Genomic DNA, 20827 nt, shown 5'->3' with positions numbered 1-20827 from the left:
TATCCTGAATTTTCTCTAGCCATAGGAAAAAAAAAAAGGTACTTACATCAAAGAATTGCATTATGCATCAGTTCCGAACGAAAGCTATGCTTGTACTAAGCACAGCTAAATTCTACTTTTGATCAAGACTGCTAAATAATGTCTTAATATTACCCTAATAGTAATAATGTGTGAGTGCGTCAAACAAATATGGTGGCCGTGCGAATATATGAGTGTTTTTTTTTTTGATAGCCAAGAGTTATCTTCTTCCTTATTTGTTTTGATCTATATATACCTTGTCTATATCTATTGTCGTTTTCTCTAGATAGTATTTACAGGCAACGCTAGCATGGATAACATTATTTACACTTTCGGATCTTCACCCTTCTTGAGAACAACACCGTAATATTTTTCCGCTTTTAATGTTAACTTCGATGAATATTCGTTGTTCTCTGGAAACATTGAAAAAAAATTGCAATTATTGCATAATATATATATATATATACTATAAACTAATTTTTTCTATAAACCAACAGTTTTTTTGTTGAAATAGATAATATCTAGTTAGAGCTTTTCAACAACAGAGAAGCAATTTAGATTGCGAGAAGCGTACAAAACCTACTATTGGCTTTCTGAACACGGTTTTTTTAAATTACCCAATTATAGGTACAGTTAACAAAAAAAAATCCGTCCATTCATCCATATGAAACATCAATATATACGAATAAAGTGAATTTAATCTATTTTAAAATACAATATATTTTTTGTCACACTTTTCTTAAATATAGTAATTGATTAATCAAAACATCTCTGATTCTTACCATCGGTGCTACGTAGCGTGCTCGTGCTGCCCCGCTGCCGAGATTCGCGCGCGTTTGAGCATTCACCCTCACCTGCCGCGCAATTAGACGCTTCCAGCTGGTTAGAAATGTCCTCATCTTTTGACATCGTTGATTTACCGTCCCGGACCTCGCAATAAAATGGCTCTTTTGTCAACGTTTTCAGGTCATCAATGCTCTGGTAAATGTTAGGCCGGAAGTCCAATTCTGTAAAAACGTTATGAACGATATTTAAATAAAATGTGCAATTTCGTCAAGAAACCATAGTTAGTACACAGTGTTAACATTAAGATTTTGGTTTTAGCGACTTATGTCACCACAGAAACGTCTACCATAAGAGGACTATCAAAATATTTTTCCGTCCCCAGTTTTTCTAGCTTCGTGATAAACATAAACAAGCAAAAATCTGCTTTTTCTTTCCTATCTCACTCATCACTAATTTTTTTAGGAGTTAAAGATGCTGAAAGAAGTTAATGGGCTTGGAAACTTGGGCCAGACTATGTACTGATATATTTTTGTGGTATATATTGTCTGGAAGGTATAATGAATGAGGTATCGTTTTGTTGAACTGACCAAATCGCCCGATTTGCACTCGGTATGAAAGGGATCAAAAGAGCTTTGAAAGATATTTCCTATACTTTGTTTTATTATCTACCTGATGTTTATGCACCGTTACGTCCAGGTATAAACCTTCCAATAGCCGTCTCAGATTCCTTGGACTCTATTTATATAAGTCTACTTCAAGTTCTAAAGTGTTCTACCTTTAAAACAAAGTCTTCAAACTTCGTAAGAATTCGGAAAATCAATAAACTTACTAGTAACCAGTTTCTTGTGTCAATTATACTAATCCTTATAAAAAGATATCGGTAAATACTCAGCTACTTAGATGAAACTACTTTTACGATTAACAAAAGCAAAATATATAAAAATCAAAAATAAAATGCTATAAATTCGCCTAGACGTTTAGTCTACACGTACAGTCAGTTTACTTTTTTACACGAATTGTATTCCCTATAAATACCCAAAACGATACCCAAAATAGACGCTCTAGTTAACATTAGTTTTGCATTTTTTTTTAAATTTTCGCTTTAATTTAATTTAATTATAATTAATTAAATCATTTTAATTTAAAAAGCAATCATAACATTCACCTTTACTCTTTCTAGCGGCATATTCTTCGCCACCTGAAGCCGTATTCAGGCCAAATGTCCCTTGCTGGCCAGAACGGGGCAGAGTTGTACTGCAACAGCCCTTTTTACTTCCGCCTCTTCCGCCGCTTCCATCTGATCCATGCCGCTGCTGTTGTTGGAAATGCTGGGCTCTTCCCATGGTGGCATAGTACGAATCTTCTCCGATTTTTGCTCGCTCCACGTTCGAGTTTTTTGTGTGGCTTAATGTACATACAGCCTGGACGCCTGTAAAGGACAACTCACATAAACGTACCTCTACATGCAACATGGAAATTATAATAGAAAATCACGTACAATAAGAAAACAATTACAGTTTCTAGGTATCTGTTCTGCTTTTTAGACCGAGTTCTTTAAAAGTATATTTACTTAAGTAACTAGTATGGTCATATGCAGATACATATTTGTGCCCTTTTGTTGTATATATTTGTACATGTGTGCAAGTGCTGTTGCATGCCTGTGAAGAAACGTATGTCTAGTTCCCGTTACCCGGCTAATTACACCTCTCTCTCACAATAGTTGGAAGAGAACCAATATTTCAATTGCAAGATACCTTTTCCTGTTTTTGCTACTTGGCCTGAAGAACTTTCGATAACATTCGAAGCTGTTCATGCACTATTAAGCATGCACGATCCCCAGGGCGATAACGTGTCCGTTCTAGGGCATGGTTGGAAACGAAAACCATAAATTATCTTAAACAGTATTTTATGCCAGGGACCAAGAGCGGCGCTTGTTTAACCACTCGACAAAAAGTTTATTTTATATTTATGTACTGTTTAAACGTTAGCTAATACCTAAATCAGTCCCTAAAAATCACAAACGTTATTATTTGCAGGCACAATCTTTCAGACAGTAGAAACGGCGTTCACGAAACTGAACTCCATAACCGTAACGAAGGCAATCAGTCGCTAAGGGAGTACCTGCTCGAACACGAAAGCTCAATAGTCAACAAAGCTTGAATCGACCAAGCAAGAAGAAGGGATTTGCGTACGCTGCAAACGGAACCGAGTAACGTGCTGAGCATTCTTTTTCTAGTATATAGTACACTCAAGTACAAACAAGCGACACCATAAAGGATACCCATTGTATTACAATATCTGCGTACGCTAAAGGCAAATGAATTAATCATTTTCATTTCCTTCTTGTTGTTTTCCTGCTGTGCAATACTACTTTTTTGGCTCCATACATTTTAATCAGTAGGAAAGCAATGGCAGACAATGTATGTAAGGCCTGAGCCATTCTTAGCTCGCCTTTTCGAAAACCGAAGGGAAAGGGGACCTCTAGTTAGATATGGCACAGAAGTTGCAAAGTGATTTCTCGAACAGCCAGACATAGAGGATTTCATTCGTAAGAAGGTAACAGCGATACATGCTATAAGCGTGCAAGAGATTTCAAAGATACGCGGTCTGTAGCTAGTGATGAACAAGAAGTTGCCAATTCAGGATCCCTCTTTCAGACATTTATTGCAAGCATTTACCACTTGATATAAATGGAACATTAGAAGACAATTAACATAATCGACATCAAATGTTTAAAAGCGTACTATACCTATTTCGTTAATGTTTTTTTTCGTCTTGTCTAAGCTTAAGCTATAGTAATATACGGAAAATAGAAAAATTATTATTATTATACATTCTACATATGCTTTAATATGCTTTATATGATATATAGAGTAAAGGGACATTCATGTAAAGTGGAGAATATAATATTAGCAATCTGCAAATTAACGAACTGTGATGGCCAAAACAGTTCAATCACAATAAATTGGCCCATATAACCTGACCACGGAAGTTATTGGCGCTAAATAGTGGGGCTATTTGGGTTGCTGAAAACTTAACGAACAAATCAATCAATCAATCATTGAAATTCAGGAGGATATGCCCTTCCTCCGATTAAGAACTGTTATTTTATTATTAGGTGAAGTTAATGTCTTATAATAATTTACTGCCAAATTGGATAGTTCAAAATGTATTATTCATCTGCCATTAGTTCGCGTGAAGTTCTGCTGCACAATGTGAAGCCATCTTCTGAATGGCAGATGTACTGCGATGCCCACGAATTGCATTTTGCTTGACAAAGCAAAACAAGCATTTGCGCACCGTTTGCCAACTTCACCGGATTGATGATTTCGTGTGTAAATAATTACCTATAGTAAACCTTGATAGTAACGGGTATGTCAGCGTACTATGCCAATAAATTCATAAAACTCTTGTCAGAAGCAACTACATAAGGTGCGTTGTTGACAAGAATGATGTATTTTACAACGAGTGGGACGCTATGTTTGTTCGGACTGCGCTGAACTTTTGACTCCTATCTTTGAGATTCTGAAATTTTGAATGAATTTTTTCCCTTCCCCATTATTATATATCCACCGTATAGATGGTGAAAGTACATTATTGAAAATGATTAATGTCTCAAAGTGATAACAAAGTGCAATTCCCGAATCCTTTATCAAGCAGAGATAAGAAATATTACAACACGATACAGCATTGGATTCTGCTGAATTCACGTGTATCACAGATCGAATACCCGCTGAATTTTGCTTGTAGGGAATAGCCCACATGACGCTTTAAATCTTAGAATCAATTCGATCTTTTATTTTGAACCTTTACACAGTAGCCACAGAACCGTACCTAACAAGTTCATGCTAATATTACGCAAAAAGGCTAATTTACACGCTATTGCAATAAGTACCCTGCGTACTAATCGTATATTTTTATGGTGCAATGTTGAAACGTATGGTATCCAGATTCAGTGCAAGTATATAGCTCTAACTATTTAAGCGCAAATACCTGAAGGTCCAGCAGCACCGATTCCTACGGGAAGATTTCCGATGCTGTTTGAGGTAAAACTGTTCGTCGAGGAGAGGTCATTGTTCACAAATTTGATATTATTCGGAAGCAAAGTTTGAACGTTGCTCACCGCTCCGCAATCGGGGGTAGCCTAAATATAAAGAAAAATATTTTCGTTTTGAATTACGAATAAATATACATTATCTTCAAACTGTAGACCCCCTGCGAGGCCTCGTCTATTTAAGGCAATGAAAATACCCTATTTACTTTTCGTTCCTAAAAGTCAACAGAGCATACTTAATTGCTTTGAGAAATAGAACACAGGAGAGAAAACGTTCTCCATGACGAACGAACCGAACTTACAAAAAAGACCTATAATAGAGATTTGTAAATTAAAAGCTGTTTACGAAGACGGTCACCAGGTAAATGCGACGAATGAAGGCAGCGAACGTAGTTGAGAACCTTGAGTTGTCACTAGTATGAAATTACCTGATAGTTCGCCTGATAGGTTGAATTATCTAGATGATGTTCCGGGGTCATTCGTTCCGCCGTATAGGTCACATAGGCAAGTTCAGATTTGAGTCTATTCACTCTTCGTCGGTAATAGAATGCCACACATAGGAGAACGACGCAACATAGAAACGTTGAGAAAAGAACCCCAGCCATCACCCCTGCAATGGGGATTGTATTGCAAAGAAAATTATTCTGAAAGCTACCGTGCCTAAAAATATCTAATAATGACTATGAATATATCTAGTCTTGTTGATGACAAATATATATTAACTTACAATATCGATATATAATCGACGTGATTCTTATTTGTAATAAGATGTTCGCAAAAGACATACCAACATGAGGAACTATGCCATTTGTATGCTATGTGCTTACACAGCATTGTGTAAACATCGGACAATGACTGACCCGAAAGAAATCTTACCTAGACCTTCTTTCTAGTCTTTTTTACAAATAGTCATGTCTTCTGTACGGTGTGAGACGTGACTATCTGTCGAGTGGGAGACAGGTGAAGAAACGTGTATGAATTATATTCAGTTCTTCATTCATATCATAAATGTCATAATATTAACATGGCCCTATTATGCTATTGATATATAAATTATTAAAGCTATGCAATCATCCTTCTCTCGACAAATTGCTGTACCACAAACACATTTTGGTCTTCTTTTTCAATAAGAGCCTACATCTAATTCCTTTGTTCACAACAAACTGTAAAGTCCTCACTTAATTACTTAACAAAACATCATTAAATTTATTCAAACCGTGCACTGGAATTGTAAATACTGCTGTATAATTTTATTTTCCAGTAGGACGAGTAGGATATGATAGGCTTAGGCCATAAATTCTTGACCGGATTCAAATAGCCCAAGTAATTGAATTGTCTGAACATGAAGTCAGAACTTGGGGCGATATCATACGCAGGCAGATTAATAAATTATTTGAAAAAATAGAAAAATCGTTTAAGGATACTATCGATTAACGCAAGACACCTAGCTAGGTGTACCATTATTATTATAAACAGCCAACTGATCATAGCTGTCGCCATATAATATTGTCATAGCTAAATAACATATATTATAAACTTGACTATGTATCATATGAGTTAACTTTACTATTAAGGACGTAACTGATAAATCTAGTAGGCAGTGTGGATACAAGAATTATCGTCAAAGTATTATATATTTGCACATTATTGAAAAGTTCGGTATGAGGAGACTTATGAGGACTCATATTTTAAGCATTCACGGTGGCCTCCATGAAAAGGACTTGTTCACGTATTGATTTGTTTCTATGAATTCTGCTAAAACATTTACTTGGCCGTGCCTTCAAGCTTTGAAATATTAAACAACTTTTCGACTTTCGGCACCTATGTGTTTTCCACTCTTATACGCGTCATTGTATCGGTGTGTTTTGTACAGCATAACGTACGATACGATCAGAAGACAAAGTTAGTTAGTTAGTTAGTCCTTACAAATGGAAATCTCCACAGTAGAGAGATGCTTTACCACACCCTAGAGCAAATTGAAGTAAACAAAGTTTTTATTGCGTACTAAAGCATTACATGTCAAGTTTACAATGTCGTATTCGGTAAGGGCATATTGATTGCGTCTTATTTCATGGAATACCTAGTAGACATTTAACCTAAATCGCTTTTGGTGGTCGAACGGTTCGATTGATGTTTACGAAGTACTTATAGTAAAAATAAATTAGTTCTTGGGGAAAAAAAACAAAAGTTTAAAAACCTTGAGAGTTTCAAATCATTCAAACTTGATACATCTACAAATGTTCATCAGCCTTACTAACAGTTGGTGAGCGGTTCAGTATATATATATATATATATATATTCATTCTAAACATGTACTGTAACGTACGGATGGCGTACGTGCTCCAAAGGACTGAACTAACTTCTTGACTCGAAGATTGTGTCTTAGATTAGATAATACTACACTTAAGTTGAAATTACTGAAATGTTTTAATACAAACCCTGTGGCTGATTGTTATAGGCAGTGTGATCTCTAAGCATTACACTTCCAGCTACCAGCGTGCCGCATTCCCGACCTGAAAATCCACCGCGGCACACACAACCTTTCACTGGGTCGCAGAACATTCCCGGCTTTGAGTCGCACTTACAAGCCTAAAATAGAAATCAAGACGTCACTAACGCAATGCTACCATTTATGTGCGTCCGGTGTGCAATAAAAGTTAAGAACCTTCGTAGGACCCTAGTGATTCCTTCGATTGATGATGGTTATGTAATTACCAACCTTTAGAGTAGCATGGCGGAATAAGTATAGTTAACGCGTCGTTCAAAAAATAGGTCTGGTGTATAAGAACAAAACGCAGCCGAAAGAGCCCCAGAATATTTGCCCTATGTGCTATATCGGTGATATCGCTGGAAGACATACTTAAGAGTAACTTCTTAAGGTTAAAACCGGAACCTGGGATCTAGAGAATGTTTCTCACACTAGCCGACTATCTGAGTTTGATGACGGCCATTTGAAGATACTTTTGAAGGAAGACGGCTGACAAACAGCTTACGAATCGGTAAAAAAAGGTTGAGCGATAGCCGCAAGACCGTTAGTAACCATCTCAAGGTAGCCATCTCAAAAACCTAGTAAACTCAACAAGGATATGCCGCTTAACGTTGTAGCTCGACATCTCACTTGGTATCGAGCATTACGCAGCCTCAGTAACCAATTTTTGCACAGAAATGTCGCCGATAACCAAAGACCTCAAAGAAAACTAAACCTCAAAGAAAATTACACTTCGTGTTTGGTAAGACTATAAGAGCCTGATTCACTGGAAATTTCTTCATATGAACCCCAGGAGTTAATCGGCACGTTTATTCAGTCCAGTTGTATCAAGTTGATCAGGTTATCCAAACGGAAAAAACCGGCCAGGCGAGGTCAGGTCATCCTGCCTTATCACAACGTGAGACCACACATAGCAAACATCGTTAAGGGTGCCCTCCTTGATTTTGAATGGGAAGTCTCGTTGTACTTTTTATATTCTCCGGACCTTGCGCCGATCGATTTTTACTGTTTTCGTTCACTGGGCCATCAGCTTCGTGGCGCTACCTTCGCCACAGATCAACAATCCAATACGTGTCTCAGAACTTATTCGAGACGACACCCAATATCCTTTTGGCGAAGAGGCATATATCCATTTTGGTGGAAGGACGAGAAAAGTCGTGAACAGTGACCGGGCATACATAACACGATAACTTATTATTACAAAAATAAACAATGTAGTGTTTTTTTATTAAGTAAAAATAATCCAATATAATTGCAAATAAAATTAAAAAAACTTATTATATAAATAAGGAAAACAGCCTAAGTTCAGTTACAGGTAATAACGTGATATCCCATTTTTATTTATAGAGTGTCATTTAAGTCAAACAGTAAAAAACAAACAGCGACAGAACGCATCGATGAAATCTAAACTAGTCCTAGAGTTTCTGGGAGTAATTAATAGGCCAATCAGGCTGCTCGTTGCATCTGTGATTTGCTTTTTGGTACGCTTTAGTGTCTTTCTGTCTTGTGTTCAAACTGCGTAACACTCCGTCGAAGATATTAATTTCATAAACTTTCGTATGATCAATAAGGATTAGGTGTTTTCATTCCATCTATTGAATAATGTCCCCACCAACGGGTTATATTATAGCTGTAACTCTCTGTTATAGCGGTTGGCTAGTTAGTTAGTTAGCTGGCGATGGTAGCCTTCGTGCTGGGAGCGAACTGCTTGATGAAACCTAACGCTTAACGCTGACACCAGACGTAAAACTTGAAACATAGAGGATTAGCACAGGAAGTGTTGGCTGGCTAAACTGCTGGAACGAGTTAGGCTGGGAAAATAATCCCTTCGAGTAAGTAGGAAACGATAGAAGAGCTATGGGTATTTTAGACAACACAAGCTGGATGAAAGAAGAGACCTGTGGTACGAGGATATGTGTTAGCTGTACGTGAGCGTCTGCATGAATCCCTTTTACGGCACTTCGTGAAGCAACAATAGCAATAACGAGACAGCTCCTACTTAACAAATAAAGCTTAACAACTCTAGCACACTAACGAGACTACAGAAAGTTCGCCTCCGAATTTACCAAGTTAACTGACGACTTCCTTACTATATCCGTCGATACGCAAATTTTCATGCTTTATTGAAAAAAAGGAGGAAGAGAACACTTGTTTGACATGCGGACATCTTAACTACTTCTTCTTTACTACTTTGCATCTTCTTATAATGACGAACCACTCCTCTACCATTTATAAGATTACTCGCTCGTTATTAAATACAATATAAGTAATTGCTATGGTCATTAGTGCTATAGCTTACACCGTTCAGTTATGGTCATGAGTACACATTTACCAACACAACACGTGCAAAAGTAAGCGAAAAAGGTTTAAATAGTTTATCATTTAAATCAGTTCAAGTCATTCAAAATACATCTACGTATGAAGTACTTAGAATTTAACTTAGACTAACTTTTACATTACATCACGTTTGGCTGTTGCAGCACTAGAACTAAGAAGCACTGCCCTTTAGCCTAGCTAATTTTCATCCCTAAGTAGAATGGTAGTATAAAAATAAAAATTGCAAACTATATATATATATATATTTGAATTTGACCTTTCGCTGTTTTTGCCTCTTTTACTTCAAGTTTCAGTGTAGTAGCAAAATTAACAACACGTAAGCAGACAGATACATTGTTTGATATGCAAATGGCATGTATGTGTTACACGCATGGGCTACATGTCGCCAGCCGCTAACCTGAATAGATACTTTTATTTATTCATTAAGTCTGACTTTGTTGTAACGAGGTGTTCAGAAAATATTGGTGATGGACACATACCTGAAAACAATGTTCTCCAAAGTAGCCTTCAGGACAAACCTGTTGACAACGGCTACCTGTCCATCCATGGGGACACATGCAGGCTCCATCTGTTGCACGACACTGGCCACCGTTTACACATGAACATCTATAAACGTTTCAAATGCAATTACATTAAGAAAATGACCTGATACCTTATTGATCGAACGACGTTTTGAACTTTATTTCTTAGAAGCATATATATAAAATGAGTCCATTTGTAGAAGACGTTCTGATGTAAGGACCGTTGTATATGAATTACTTTTTAGTACAGTTGAAACCGTATGTTCCGTGGGGGCAGGCTTCAGCACAACGGGGGCCCTTCCAACCGGGGAGACAAAAGCATGAGCCTGTTTGAGGGTCGCATTCACCTCCGTGAAAACACTGACAACGCTCGCTGCAGTTAGCACCCCAGAAGTCCGGGGAACACGCTGCAATTATGAGGTCACGTTAAAAAATTAGGTAATTTTTCATATTTGAGAAGTATCGTATCTAATTTGTACATAGCTTAGGAAGGATTTACAAGCCCTTATAAATCTAGAGTTAATACCAGAGCATTACCATGGGTGTACTTCCGACAATTTCGAAATATTTCCTGTTTGCTAGTGCTGAAACACCCAAATTGGGCTTGCAGTGTTCATGACACTTCCGCATGTCAAAGGATGCTCTTTGGCAAATTGTCAAGACGTTATTTGCAAAAAGCTCGTAATAGCAAAAGTTAAGGCAATAATAGAATGTCATTAATTAGCAAATGTCCTGTATATATCTAAGTTGTTTAAATTCCCTTCTACCAACAACGTAGTACCCTTATTGTATGTTACATAAATCAATGAATAAAAATTTGAAAGTCGTCAGAGCACAAACGCAAATATACTTCCAACGCCTTCCCGGTTATACGCTTTGGGCGGGTACTGATAAAAATGGTTTATTTTATCTAGTCGTATGAAAAACTAATTCACAGACGACTGTGGCCCGAGGCACATATGTCAGATATACAAAGAGCCCTGATTTAGAGAAACGTGGAAGCGCAAAGTTTCGGGCGGATAGGTGACCTCGCACCGAAGAGATTCGGATGAATTATGCAGATGACGGGATGCATGTAGGTTGGCTCTTACTGGAAAGACAGTCTGCACCTTCAATGTCGATTGAACTACACTAAAAGAGAAAACAATATTCGATATTTGATTCCAGTCCAACAAATGAGCTCGGATCAACACAGACGAAAAAAATCCGGATTTTAGAGCAAAGGGTAAAATCAATACGTTCCGGGCAAACATTCTGTATTTGAAAGATTTATTCAGTAAGACTATACAATGAGCTAATTTTATTAATGAATTTCTTTACGTTGTGAGAGAGCAAAACTCGATATGTAAACAATTAACCTCAGTGCAACACTTGACCATCGCTAAAAAGAAAACCAGCTCAACAAAGAATACGTGCGCGCAGTTGCCATTCAGAAGAAAAGCTGAATAAGGAATATGTGATTGTGGCCATAAAGGGATATTATGTAATACACGTTTTTGCATTTCAAATGTTAGCAAAATCGCTGAAAGTGGAAAAGGCCTTTAACAACCGTGAGTCAGCCAGATTCCTTGCCCGCCAACTAATCAGAACAAACAAATCAAACCACCTCCGTATAGGTCGACAATGATTACTGCAATTCATACTTACTCTTTGAACACGTTAATCCAGTCCATCCGGATCGACATGAGCATGAGCCCGTTACCGAATCGCATAGGCTAAGAGCATTCTCACAGCGAGGACACTGTTGCTTGCACCCCAGGCCAAAGTATCCTTGAGAGCACCCTAAAGTAAGAGAACTATTGACTAGATATGATTAAGTAATAGTATGTGTTTCACACGGAGCTGCATTTACCCGTTGGAGAACCCATTGCCAATATAAAAACGGTTCTTCTAACTACCTCTTCATGGTCATTTTGATTAAGGGTCGATATTTAGTTTTCACACAAGAACGTTCATTAGAAGGCGGCAAATAATGCGCATGGGCTTAAAAGGCGCGCACAAGTGACTCATGTCTGTGCTACACATACCATATCAAAAAAAAAAACACAAGTTTACGAAGAAACCAGTTGGTAACGTAATATTTTTTAGTATATAATACTAGGTTTCGCTATGCGACTTTAATGTTCTCCTTGTTTACACAGATAGTTGGTTTGATAGTAGAGCTTTTTTAATCAATTACGTATTCGTCGTCTTAGCTCGTAAATACAGTGCAGCATAGACATTTTAATCTGTCTAAGTTTTAAAGCATTACCTATATATTTAGTGTCAAGGTATAATTATACCTTAAACCAGATATTAGGTCTATGTGAAAAGAAGAATAAAATTTGATATTTCGACAGTCAGATGAGCATGAATTTAGGTCTCATAAAGTATGCTGTCATCTTACGGATATAGTTAGAAGAACTGAGCCCCTTCGTTCAGCACAGAAAACTTCGTCAAAGTTTGGAACGAAAATGAGCGTCAGATATGACCATCGTCGACTATCATATGGCCGCATTTAAGTGCTTAATCCAAAATGTATCATCATGAAGCGTAATAGCCGGGGGGTGGTGCCCAGGATGACTTTTTCAAATGCGAAAAAATCTACATTTAAAGCAGTATGGCAAATTGTTCAATCCATTTTTATTAAAAAAAAAAAATTATTGAAGCCAATTGTGAATTAGGCACTATGAATGAATTCCCGCAATCGACAGCGATAGCCTATCTTCAATATTCACCACGCAGGGAGCATAAAAATAAATTTAAACTATTGCAAAGTAAACGACTCAAGGGATATTAGATAGATCATACAGAGAGCGCCACAAGATTGACGACATACAAAAAAAAACAGCTAAACAAAGCCAACAATTGCCACGTGTTACTCACTTTTCTTGCATTTAGGGCCGTAAAATCCAGGAGGACAGCTGCAGTCGGCGCTGAACTGATTACAGGTACCGTTATTAGTGCACGGGCATACATTCGAGCAGTCTGCCCCCCAAAAAAGGCCGGGTGGTATACATTCCGATTCACACCGCCAACCGCTATAGCCTGGCAAGCAACGGCATTCACCTGCAATGGGGTAAAAATACATTGCGTAGCTATCAGCAAATACTCAATTAGGTTCGATCGCAATTACGTAACAGTATCATTGGGGGATTTCTGGCCAGACAGAAGCTTAACAACAGATAGCACTAGAAATGGCGAAATTTTTTCTTAATGTAAAGGCTTCAGCGTTTATTGCGTGAACTTGGAACCTGGCCACGTTATCTTAGTAGGACAGAAATTGTCTGTTTGCTGAACATTAGCTTTTAGCTGTGTGCATGCCACTCCAGGATTACATAAAACACCGATAAGATATAAAAAAGTACGAAAAAAAGAAAGCAATGTATAGCTATATAATAGTCTCAAACATATTCAGAAACTGCAAAAAATTTACCTCTAGAATAAAAGCAGACAATTTGAAACCAGACTTTTCTACGCATTGAATACCAGCATGCTCCAGTTACTCACCAGTTACTGAGTCGCATCCAATAGAATTGTTCTCTTCACAGTCACACTTGTGGCTGCAGCCCGGGCCAAAATAGCCAGACTGGAAAAAAATACTGCATCGCGTTAGAATATCATCCTCTCACAATAATAGTCTTTATGTCACCTATTTTGTATTATACAGTTCTATTCCTGCTCCCTATAATGCTTGCCTTGCCGATCAAGGCCCATTTTTGCTATCTGGGTTGCCGGTGCGGCAGTTAGTCAGATAGAAAAATATTTGGAATATATATTTTACTGCGCTATAAATGTGTTGTTCATTACGAACCTGGATGAAGGATATCAATAAATATGCGTACTCTATAAAATTTGTCTAAATGTCTCTATAGTTTCCAACAGATAGCTCATCTATGGTTGAGTAGACCAGGGGAGATGCGGGAAATTACAGATGCAATCTTTTTCCATCTAGACAATACAGTCACGTATATACGTCAAAATCTTCTCAATGATATAGTGGCAACGGCTCAATTTGTTAGACTTAAGAATAAATAAGTCTTGAGCTGGACTCGTTCCGCTGGTGAAGGCTAGCCATCTCAGAACATCGAAATGGTAAAACTGCAAAGTGCTGCTTGCTCATTCGCATTGACCTACGTCAACCCGTTATTTTGTGTTAAATAAACTAAACTTAAAGCAACATTTACTTTTCTACATTCTTGCGACTTAAATGGGTTCGTTTCTAATTTCCTGTTGTTCTATGTACTAAACTTCCCAAAAAGTCACCTGGAGCCTATTTTTAATGGTAGATTATCTCATAGGTGCATAAGAGGATGCGTGTTGGGTCTGTCTGATAATTTCGCGTTAAGGGACCTTTTCCTATTGCCACACACGACCGCTCTGTATCTGAGCATAAGAATTTCTTCACGACATGATATCAAGAAATGCCAACAGGTTTTCTATGCCTTAGCCTGAACGTAATTTAACTTGAGTCAGAACAGTAGTTAATTAATACTCTTCTATGGCAACAAAACAATTGATGCTTCGTTAATCCAAAGTCGCAAAACGTACATCGCCTACCTTGCGAAGTACTTCCTAACAAAATTGCAAAGAAGAAATCTGAATGCCGAAATAATAAGAGTAATCTTCCTGAAATATATATTCCTATTGCGTTTAATTAGTGATCAATGAGATAATTCGAGAGGTTGTCCAATTGTAAAAAGAGTTGGAAAAAGTTCCCCACAAGGGATCGAAAAGTATTCCAGTCTAGAAACGTCAATGCAAAGATACCTGTTTTAGCTGAGTGTTTAGGAATAGTAGACATAAATTACAATTATGATTATTTTGAATTGGTCCCCAGGGATGAAAAGGTGTAATATAGTTTAATTTTATTTTACTAAGGAAAGGTTTCTAAGGCATGAAAGATACAGCCTACTTGTCGCATGTGAATAATATATACGCTCTTTAAAGTACAGTGAGTTTTACGTCAGTATGAACAGCTTTCTGTAGCAGGCTAGGTTAGGTTAGGTTAGGTTAGGCAACAATGCCCCGACAGCAGAACAGTATTTGAGTGCGGACTTATTACAGTATCCAAACTAACTGCACACCTATTGGACGATTTTCTATATATATAGTATAACAATTCATACAACTATAGTAGATACTTTCCTCTTTTTTAAATGTTTCTCATGACTGAGAGAAACTGATCTTATTTCACTGGTACAATAATATATTCTACTATTTCTCATTTAGTACTTTGCTTTTATGACATGTATAAATAGATGAAGGTCGCTGACCAACTGCTCGTGTTTTTGTCAATTAAGCACTCGGTAATACTTGCTTGTATTGGATAATAGTAACATTAATTATAATAGTAATGTTAGTGTCTCTCTCGGCGCCATTTTGCCATTGCACTAGAACTGATTTCGGATTATATGCTCTTTCTTAAACCACGCCTGTCACAGGCGAAAGCTTTTGTTCAAGTGAACCTTCTAAAATGATCATCAAGCAACAACAGTTCGCTGCGAAGAGGAACCAGGTGAGTGGAGGTATCCAAATCGAGGGCTGTCAATTCCAACCGTATCGGGTCAGTGCACACGCTTGGGCGTCCCGGTCGGCAGTTCTCTGTGTGCACAGCGAAGAGCGCATAGAAAATGGGTACCAGGTAGCGCTCATGCAACTAAAGATATTACAAACATAAACGTATTTTAATGAAACAATTACTATAGAATAAGCGAAATATCTTTCCTATTTTTACTGTTGTTGTTGGAAGTAAGAATAGATGGCGAATGCATACCTCACACCGTTTCTCGCACAGTTCTCCATAGAAACCTGGAGTACAGCGACACTGACCAGTTCTTGCTTCACATTCTCCGCCATTTGCACATTGACACCGCGTTTGACAACCTGAACCGTAGAGGCCAGGAGGGCAAACCCGGTTGCACCTCGACGTGAAGTACCCTACAACATAATTAGGAAGACAAAGGCAAAAAAAACAATAGCAATATTGCGAAGATTACTGGCGGACTCAGAAAGTTCCTATAAGCATCCTATTGCTCCTACAGGAATTACAGCTGAAGATTTTGAACTGACAGCATTGTGAAAACACACATAAATAATAGCATTACTGGCAAAGTTTTCATCGTGGCAAAAGCCTTGCACCGGTAAGGCAAACTGGTTTAGACTTTTGAGTGCACCGCTTGTCAAGACGCTTGCGCTGTTCATGTTAAAAAAAAAAAATTAAAACGTACCGAGAGCCGGATGCGCTCTCCTCGGGAGACAGAACTAGCCGCCGGCTAAACAGGCAGGCAATCGCAACTCCGAGTAGCATTGAGGAAGAAGGGTAATGTCCATGTGCGTGTTTAGCGTAAAATATTGCCCATAAAATAAAATTCCTGTTGTGTTTCGCCTTCTTTTCAGCAACGGCTTAACTCAGCTTTCCCCAGCAGCTTAACTCAGAAATTCAGGGTTTAGCGGTGTGAATACGTAATCCTTATGGGAAGTCGCGCCGTCGCCAACTGGTGTATACTTATTTTGCCTTGAGTAACGTGAATGCCTTCCATACGTGGTGTTGTTTCCGTCTACTAATGTCGCTTTGCTCCCTCCCATCTGTCCGGTTGGACAATTGCATCTCGCGACCAGGGCAGGCTAGGGACATCACGAGACCGTTCCGGTAAAACGACGAGGGCTGTCATACATCTTTCCCTAACATTTGATCTCCCACATCCTCTTTGTATAAGGAAAAAGCACCAATTGTCTATCTCAGTTAAAGTATTGCACTACCATTGGTAGCATAAATTTCCACTTCAAGCTTCATGCCCTCCTAAACGTTGGCTATGAACATGCTCCAACGTTAAAAGCCCAAGAGCTGACAGGAAACGAGTTCCGCGCACGTGTTAGTGCGTGCGCGCACGCTGACACGCGTTCCACACTTTCATACAAACGACAGCTCCTCTATAATCATGCCACAGTAACAAGAAAGATATGTCATTGTCCGGCACGGCAAGCAAGCGCAATTTTCACTAGTAATCAAGAAATTTGGTATATACAGAACTGCTAACTGAAACAGTTTATCATATGTAAATCCTTAACGAAGGCCGTCATACATAATGGGATTTATGACCAAGGAACAACCATTTCTATGCCGTAGACTGTTAGTAAGCCTCTTGAAGCAGTCCGGGCGGTGCTTGCGCTCCAAAAATAGAAGGAATAAGAGAATAGAGTCTTCGTAGAATAAGTAAATGGATTCTTTTTTATTCAACATGTTATCACATGCGTGATGTTCTTCTCGACAGCTGGTCATAAAAAACTATTAGCTCGGGACTTTCATATGCTTGAAGCACATGCATTTACTGGAAATACAGTCGTTGAGCAACAAAAAAAGAAGAGACGAACACCAGTGATACTAATATATTTTCTGCCTAGCCTTATCGATAGGTATTTGTAGCAACGTAAATGTGAACATTGGGTAAATGAAATGAAGGGTCCTCAAAATCGTACTTTGGCTTTCAGTTAACCACAGGACTGTACCTGAAGGGCAGGTGCATTGCCCAGTGATGTGAGAACATGTAGCATTGTTGTCGCAAATGCAGCTCTCCTCGCACGATCGGCCATAGCTCCCTGGCGGGCATTTTAGGGAGCAGCTAAAATGAGCCACATGAGAATGATATTAAATATTATTTCCATATTCTTATTAGAAAACCACGATAAATATTTTACTCTGTTGTACATTCCTCGATAAAAAGATAGCAAAATAAATTTACAATGCGATGACAACTTCAACAATTTACAACGATGACATTACAATAGTATATTGATTAAGTATAGCAAATCGCTTATGCCGATCTATTACTTACTCAGCTCCGTAGAATCCAGGCTCACAGATACATGTTCCATTGACAGGATCACACTCCGCACCGTTCGCACAGTCGCACTGTTGGCTACAACCCTCACCGAAAGTAAGTGTCGGGCAGGACCGCTCGCAGAGTTCTCCGTAGGACCCAGCACGGCACTCGCATGATCCTCTCCACGGATGGCAGCTGAATAAATTAATGAGACAAACAACTATAGAAGAAACTCTTATTTATTGCATAATAAGAGATAATATTTATCCAGCTGTCATTGTTGATATGAAGACGTTTGCTTGACATGAGCCTTTGTGTGGCTATAATTTGAAATCCTGTTAACTTTGGATAGGGCAACATATTCTATAGGGCATCACAGCTAATTAATGCTTGTCTAACTGTAAGATCAGATGGACAGTAATAACTAGAGTGAAATATTGTTGTAATTACTGTTATTATGGCGGTAAAGATCCACTATACTACACTCCTATATAAACTTTCTGAACTACAATGGCGGTCATTAAGCTGGAAATATATATAGGTTGACCAAAAAGATATGTCAGCTTGATTCGATGCTCAGTTGGGGTTGAGGTAAGCTGCTAACATCGTTGCGCATTTGTAAAGGGGGTGCTGAGGTCAGTCTTAATTTCCGCAGTTTTAAATATTTGTTTGCTGCTGGCTAGGTGTTATACATTGTTGGAAAGTTTTATTCGAATAGCAATCTTCGCAACTTCGGCTTCTGAAAAATCAACCAAAAAATTGTTCTAGACAGATGATGGAAAGTAATAGAAAAAATGTTCCATTTCACTTTGTCATCGTGACGATTTTATCGTTTTATAATACACAGTTTTCTATTTCACACTGGAAGAGAGATGCACTTACAAGCACTGAAACATAAGTAATTTCGGTTTCCCGCTTAACGAAAAACGCAGCGTTCGAATTATAGCAACTTATTAATTTATTAAGTATTTTCCATCACTCTTTACGACCCTTGCCAATCGATTTCACTTTACCATTCTCTCAACAAATTTATTTGTTCTTTCTCTTCAGAAATACTGAGTCTAAAAACTAAATAAAGTAGGTGCTAAACGTGTATTTTTTGCCACCTAGAGCCACCGTCCTTAAAAGCCAAACTTGGCATAAGATACCGTTCACTGCACAATTAAATTACAATGGATTGACAGAGGAAAGAGAGCACTTTTGAGCGGTGCATAGAAGTAAACAAACGGCAAAAAGATAGCCGAAATGTTTCAGGCTAATAGTGTCAATCGGGCGAGAACAATATTAAGGCTAACGATAGGCAGAGTGAGCACCATACGTGCGTTTTATTGCGTACCAATGAGTACATTTTGTCCTTAATGCATGTGATACATGCTGCCTATGAATAATAGACATTTTACCAGGATGAATTGTACTAAAAAATAGAGAATCTGAAATAATAAAATCAGAACGAAGAAAAAAAAAATAGAAAATCCTCATTTTATGCTCCTAGATACAACATTAAAGCTATTTTATTAGAATAAAAAATATCAAATCTAGACAGAAATTTTCCGATTTGACAAATAACAGCTATTAAAATGTTAAATACTATTTCCAGAAGTTTAGGTAAGGAAGCATATCGGTCTATGAGCTTTCACCTTCGTCTGTTCCTTGACCTGACCTCATTGCTGATCCAGTGCCACTTCAACAGGAAATGAAGGCGTTTGAGATTTGATTCTAATACGATGTATTAAATATAGCTATAGGCATATATTTTGCTTCATTTATTACTTCTTGAAAATTATCGACAGTATGTATCTGCAGCTAATTAATAGGAACAGCTGCTAAATTGAACAGAGGCAATATATAAAAACGACTTAGGCATTGTTTGATATTTCAACAGCGTTTATCCTATTGCCGCAGACATTGAGTTGATCAAGCAAACCTTAACGGGAGAATAGCTAATTTAGTTGGAAAGGGTTTCGAACTATGCTACTTAATATGATGCATATACCGTGTCCCTTCGGAGACTGTAGTTCAAGCCAGGCTAATATTACTTAGGTATAAGAGTGCGGACCTCGAATCTCTAGGTGAATTATAGGATTACTGGGCGATATTCTTGAAAAATACATAGTTCCATGTGTATTCGATGATCATGTATTAGCCGTGAGTCTCTCGGTAATATTATGTTGATTTCGTTTATTTTAAGCTCGAAGCATAGTATAGAAGAACACTTAGGAGTAGTACGCTACTTTGTTTTGCTACTTCGTTTGTGGCAGTTATACATACGGGCAATACGCATGATATAATAGTAGAGAATTTTCTGTTTCAAAAAAAATGCTCCTCGTATTGCCCCATCACTGATGGCTAGATCGAAAGTTCAACGTTTGTAGTGGCTTTTGCGAAGGTAGCACCGAACTACAAGGCATCTTTAAACTTCAGAAGATCTAGAAGTTTCCTTGTAGAAAGCTTTATTCTGGTGCAATATTTGATTATTATTGCACTGTTTACACGCTCCTCTCAATAATAAAACTATGTTACATTTTTCAAGATATAGCTCTGCTAAACTGCTATGTTTATTTATAAGCAAGTACCTTAGCGTCAGAGAATTTGTATAAGTACAGCACGTTTACACAACATTACCGGGCGGCTACAATGTGTTTTTGGTCGAGTGTGTGTTTGTTAAAAATGTTTTATCTAGCTCACTTTTCTCCAGTTTGTTTTACCATAAGTATCACAAAGTACGTTAAAAATGCTTTCATACCCTAATTCGATTCTCCAATTGATTCATATAAATGCTAGAATCTGGTAGACACAATTTATTGATCGATATCATTAAATA

The 20827-nt window shown here is 37.9% G+C and overlaps 1 protein-coding gene across 1 annotated transcript in view; it reads right to left on the bottom strand.

Moving 5' to 3' along the window:
• The window catches only part of LOC111266683 (uncharacterized), a 62115-nt gene continuing 41288 nt past the window's right edge, over positions 1–20827 (bottom strand). Inside the window, exons 12-26 of the mRNA XM_086971025.1 lie at positions 18019–18201; positions 17693–17805; positions 15960–16123; positions 15652–15842; positions 13694–13785; positions 13070–13252; positions 11852–11986; positions 10443–10611; positions 10163–10289; positions 7297–7447; positions 5287–5468; positions 4798–4948; positions 1970–2233; positions 801–1025; positions 1–431 (exon numbers count right to left, since the gene is read on the bottom strand). Of these exons, the coding sequence (XP_086827151.1) occupies positions 343–431; positions 801–1025; positions 1970–2233; positions 4798–4948; positions 5287–5468; positions 7297–7447; positions 10163–10289; positions 10443–10611; positions 11852–11986; positions 13070–13252; positions 13694–13785; positions 15652–15842; positions 15960–16123; positions 17693–17805; positions 18019–18201 (2419 nt within the window). The 3' untranslated portion in view covers positions 1–342. The remainder of the gene's footprint in view (positions 432–800; positions 1026–1969; positions 2234–4797; positions 4949–5286; positions 5469–7296; positions 7448–10162; positions 10290–10442; positions 10612–11851; positions 11987–13069; positions 13253–13693; positions 13786–15651; positions 15843–15959; positions 16124–17692; positions 17806–18018; positions 18202–20827) is intronic.

Source organism: Varroa jacobsoni, unplaced genomic scaffold (genome assembly GCF_002532875.2).
Source record: "Varroa jacobsoni isolate VJ856 unplaced genomic scaffold, vjacob_1.0 scaffold_1108, whole genome shotgun sequence".
Classification (NCBI taxonomy): Eukaryota; Metazoa; Arthropoda; class Arachnida; order Mesostigmata; family Varroidae; genus Varroa; species Varroa jacobsoni.
The sequence above is the reverse complement of the archived record's forward strand: the minus strand, read 5'-3'. Positions and strand labels throughout refer to the sequence as shown.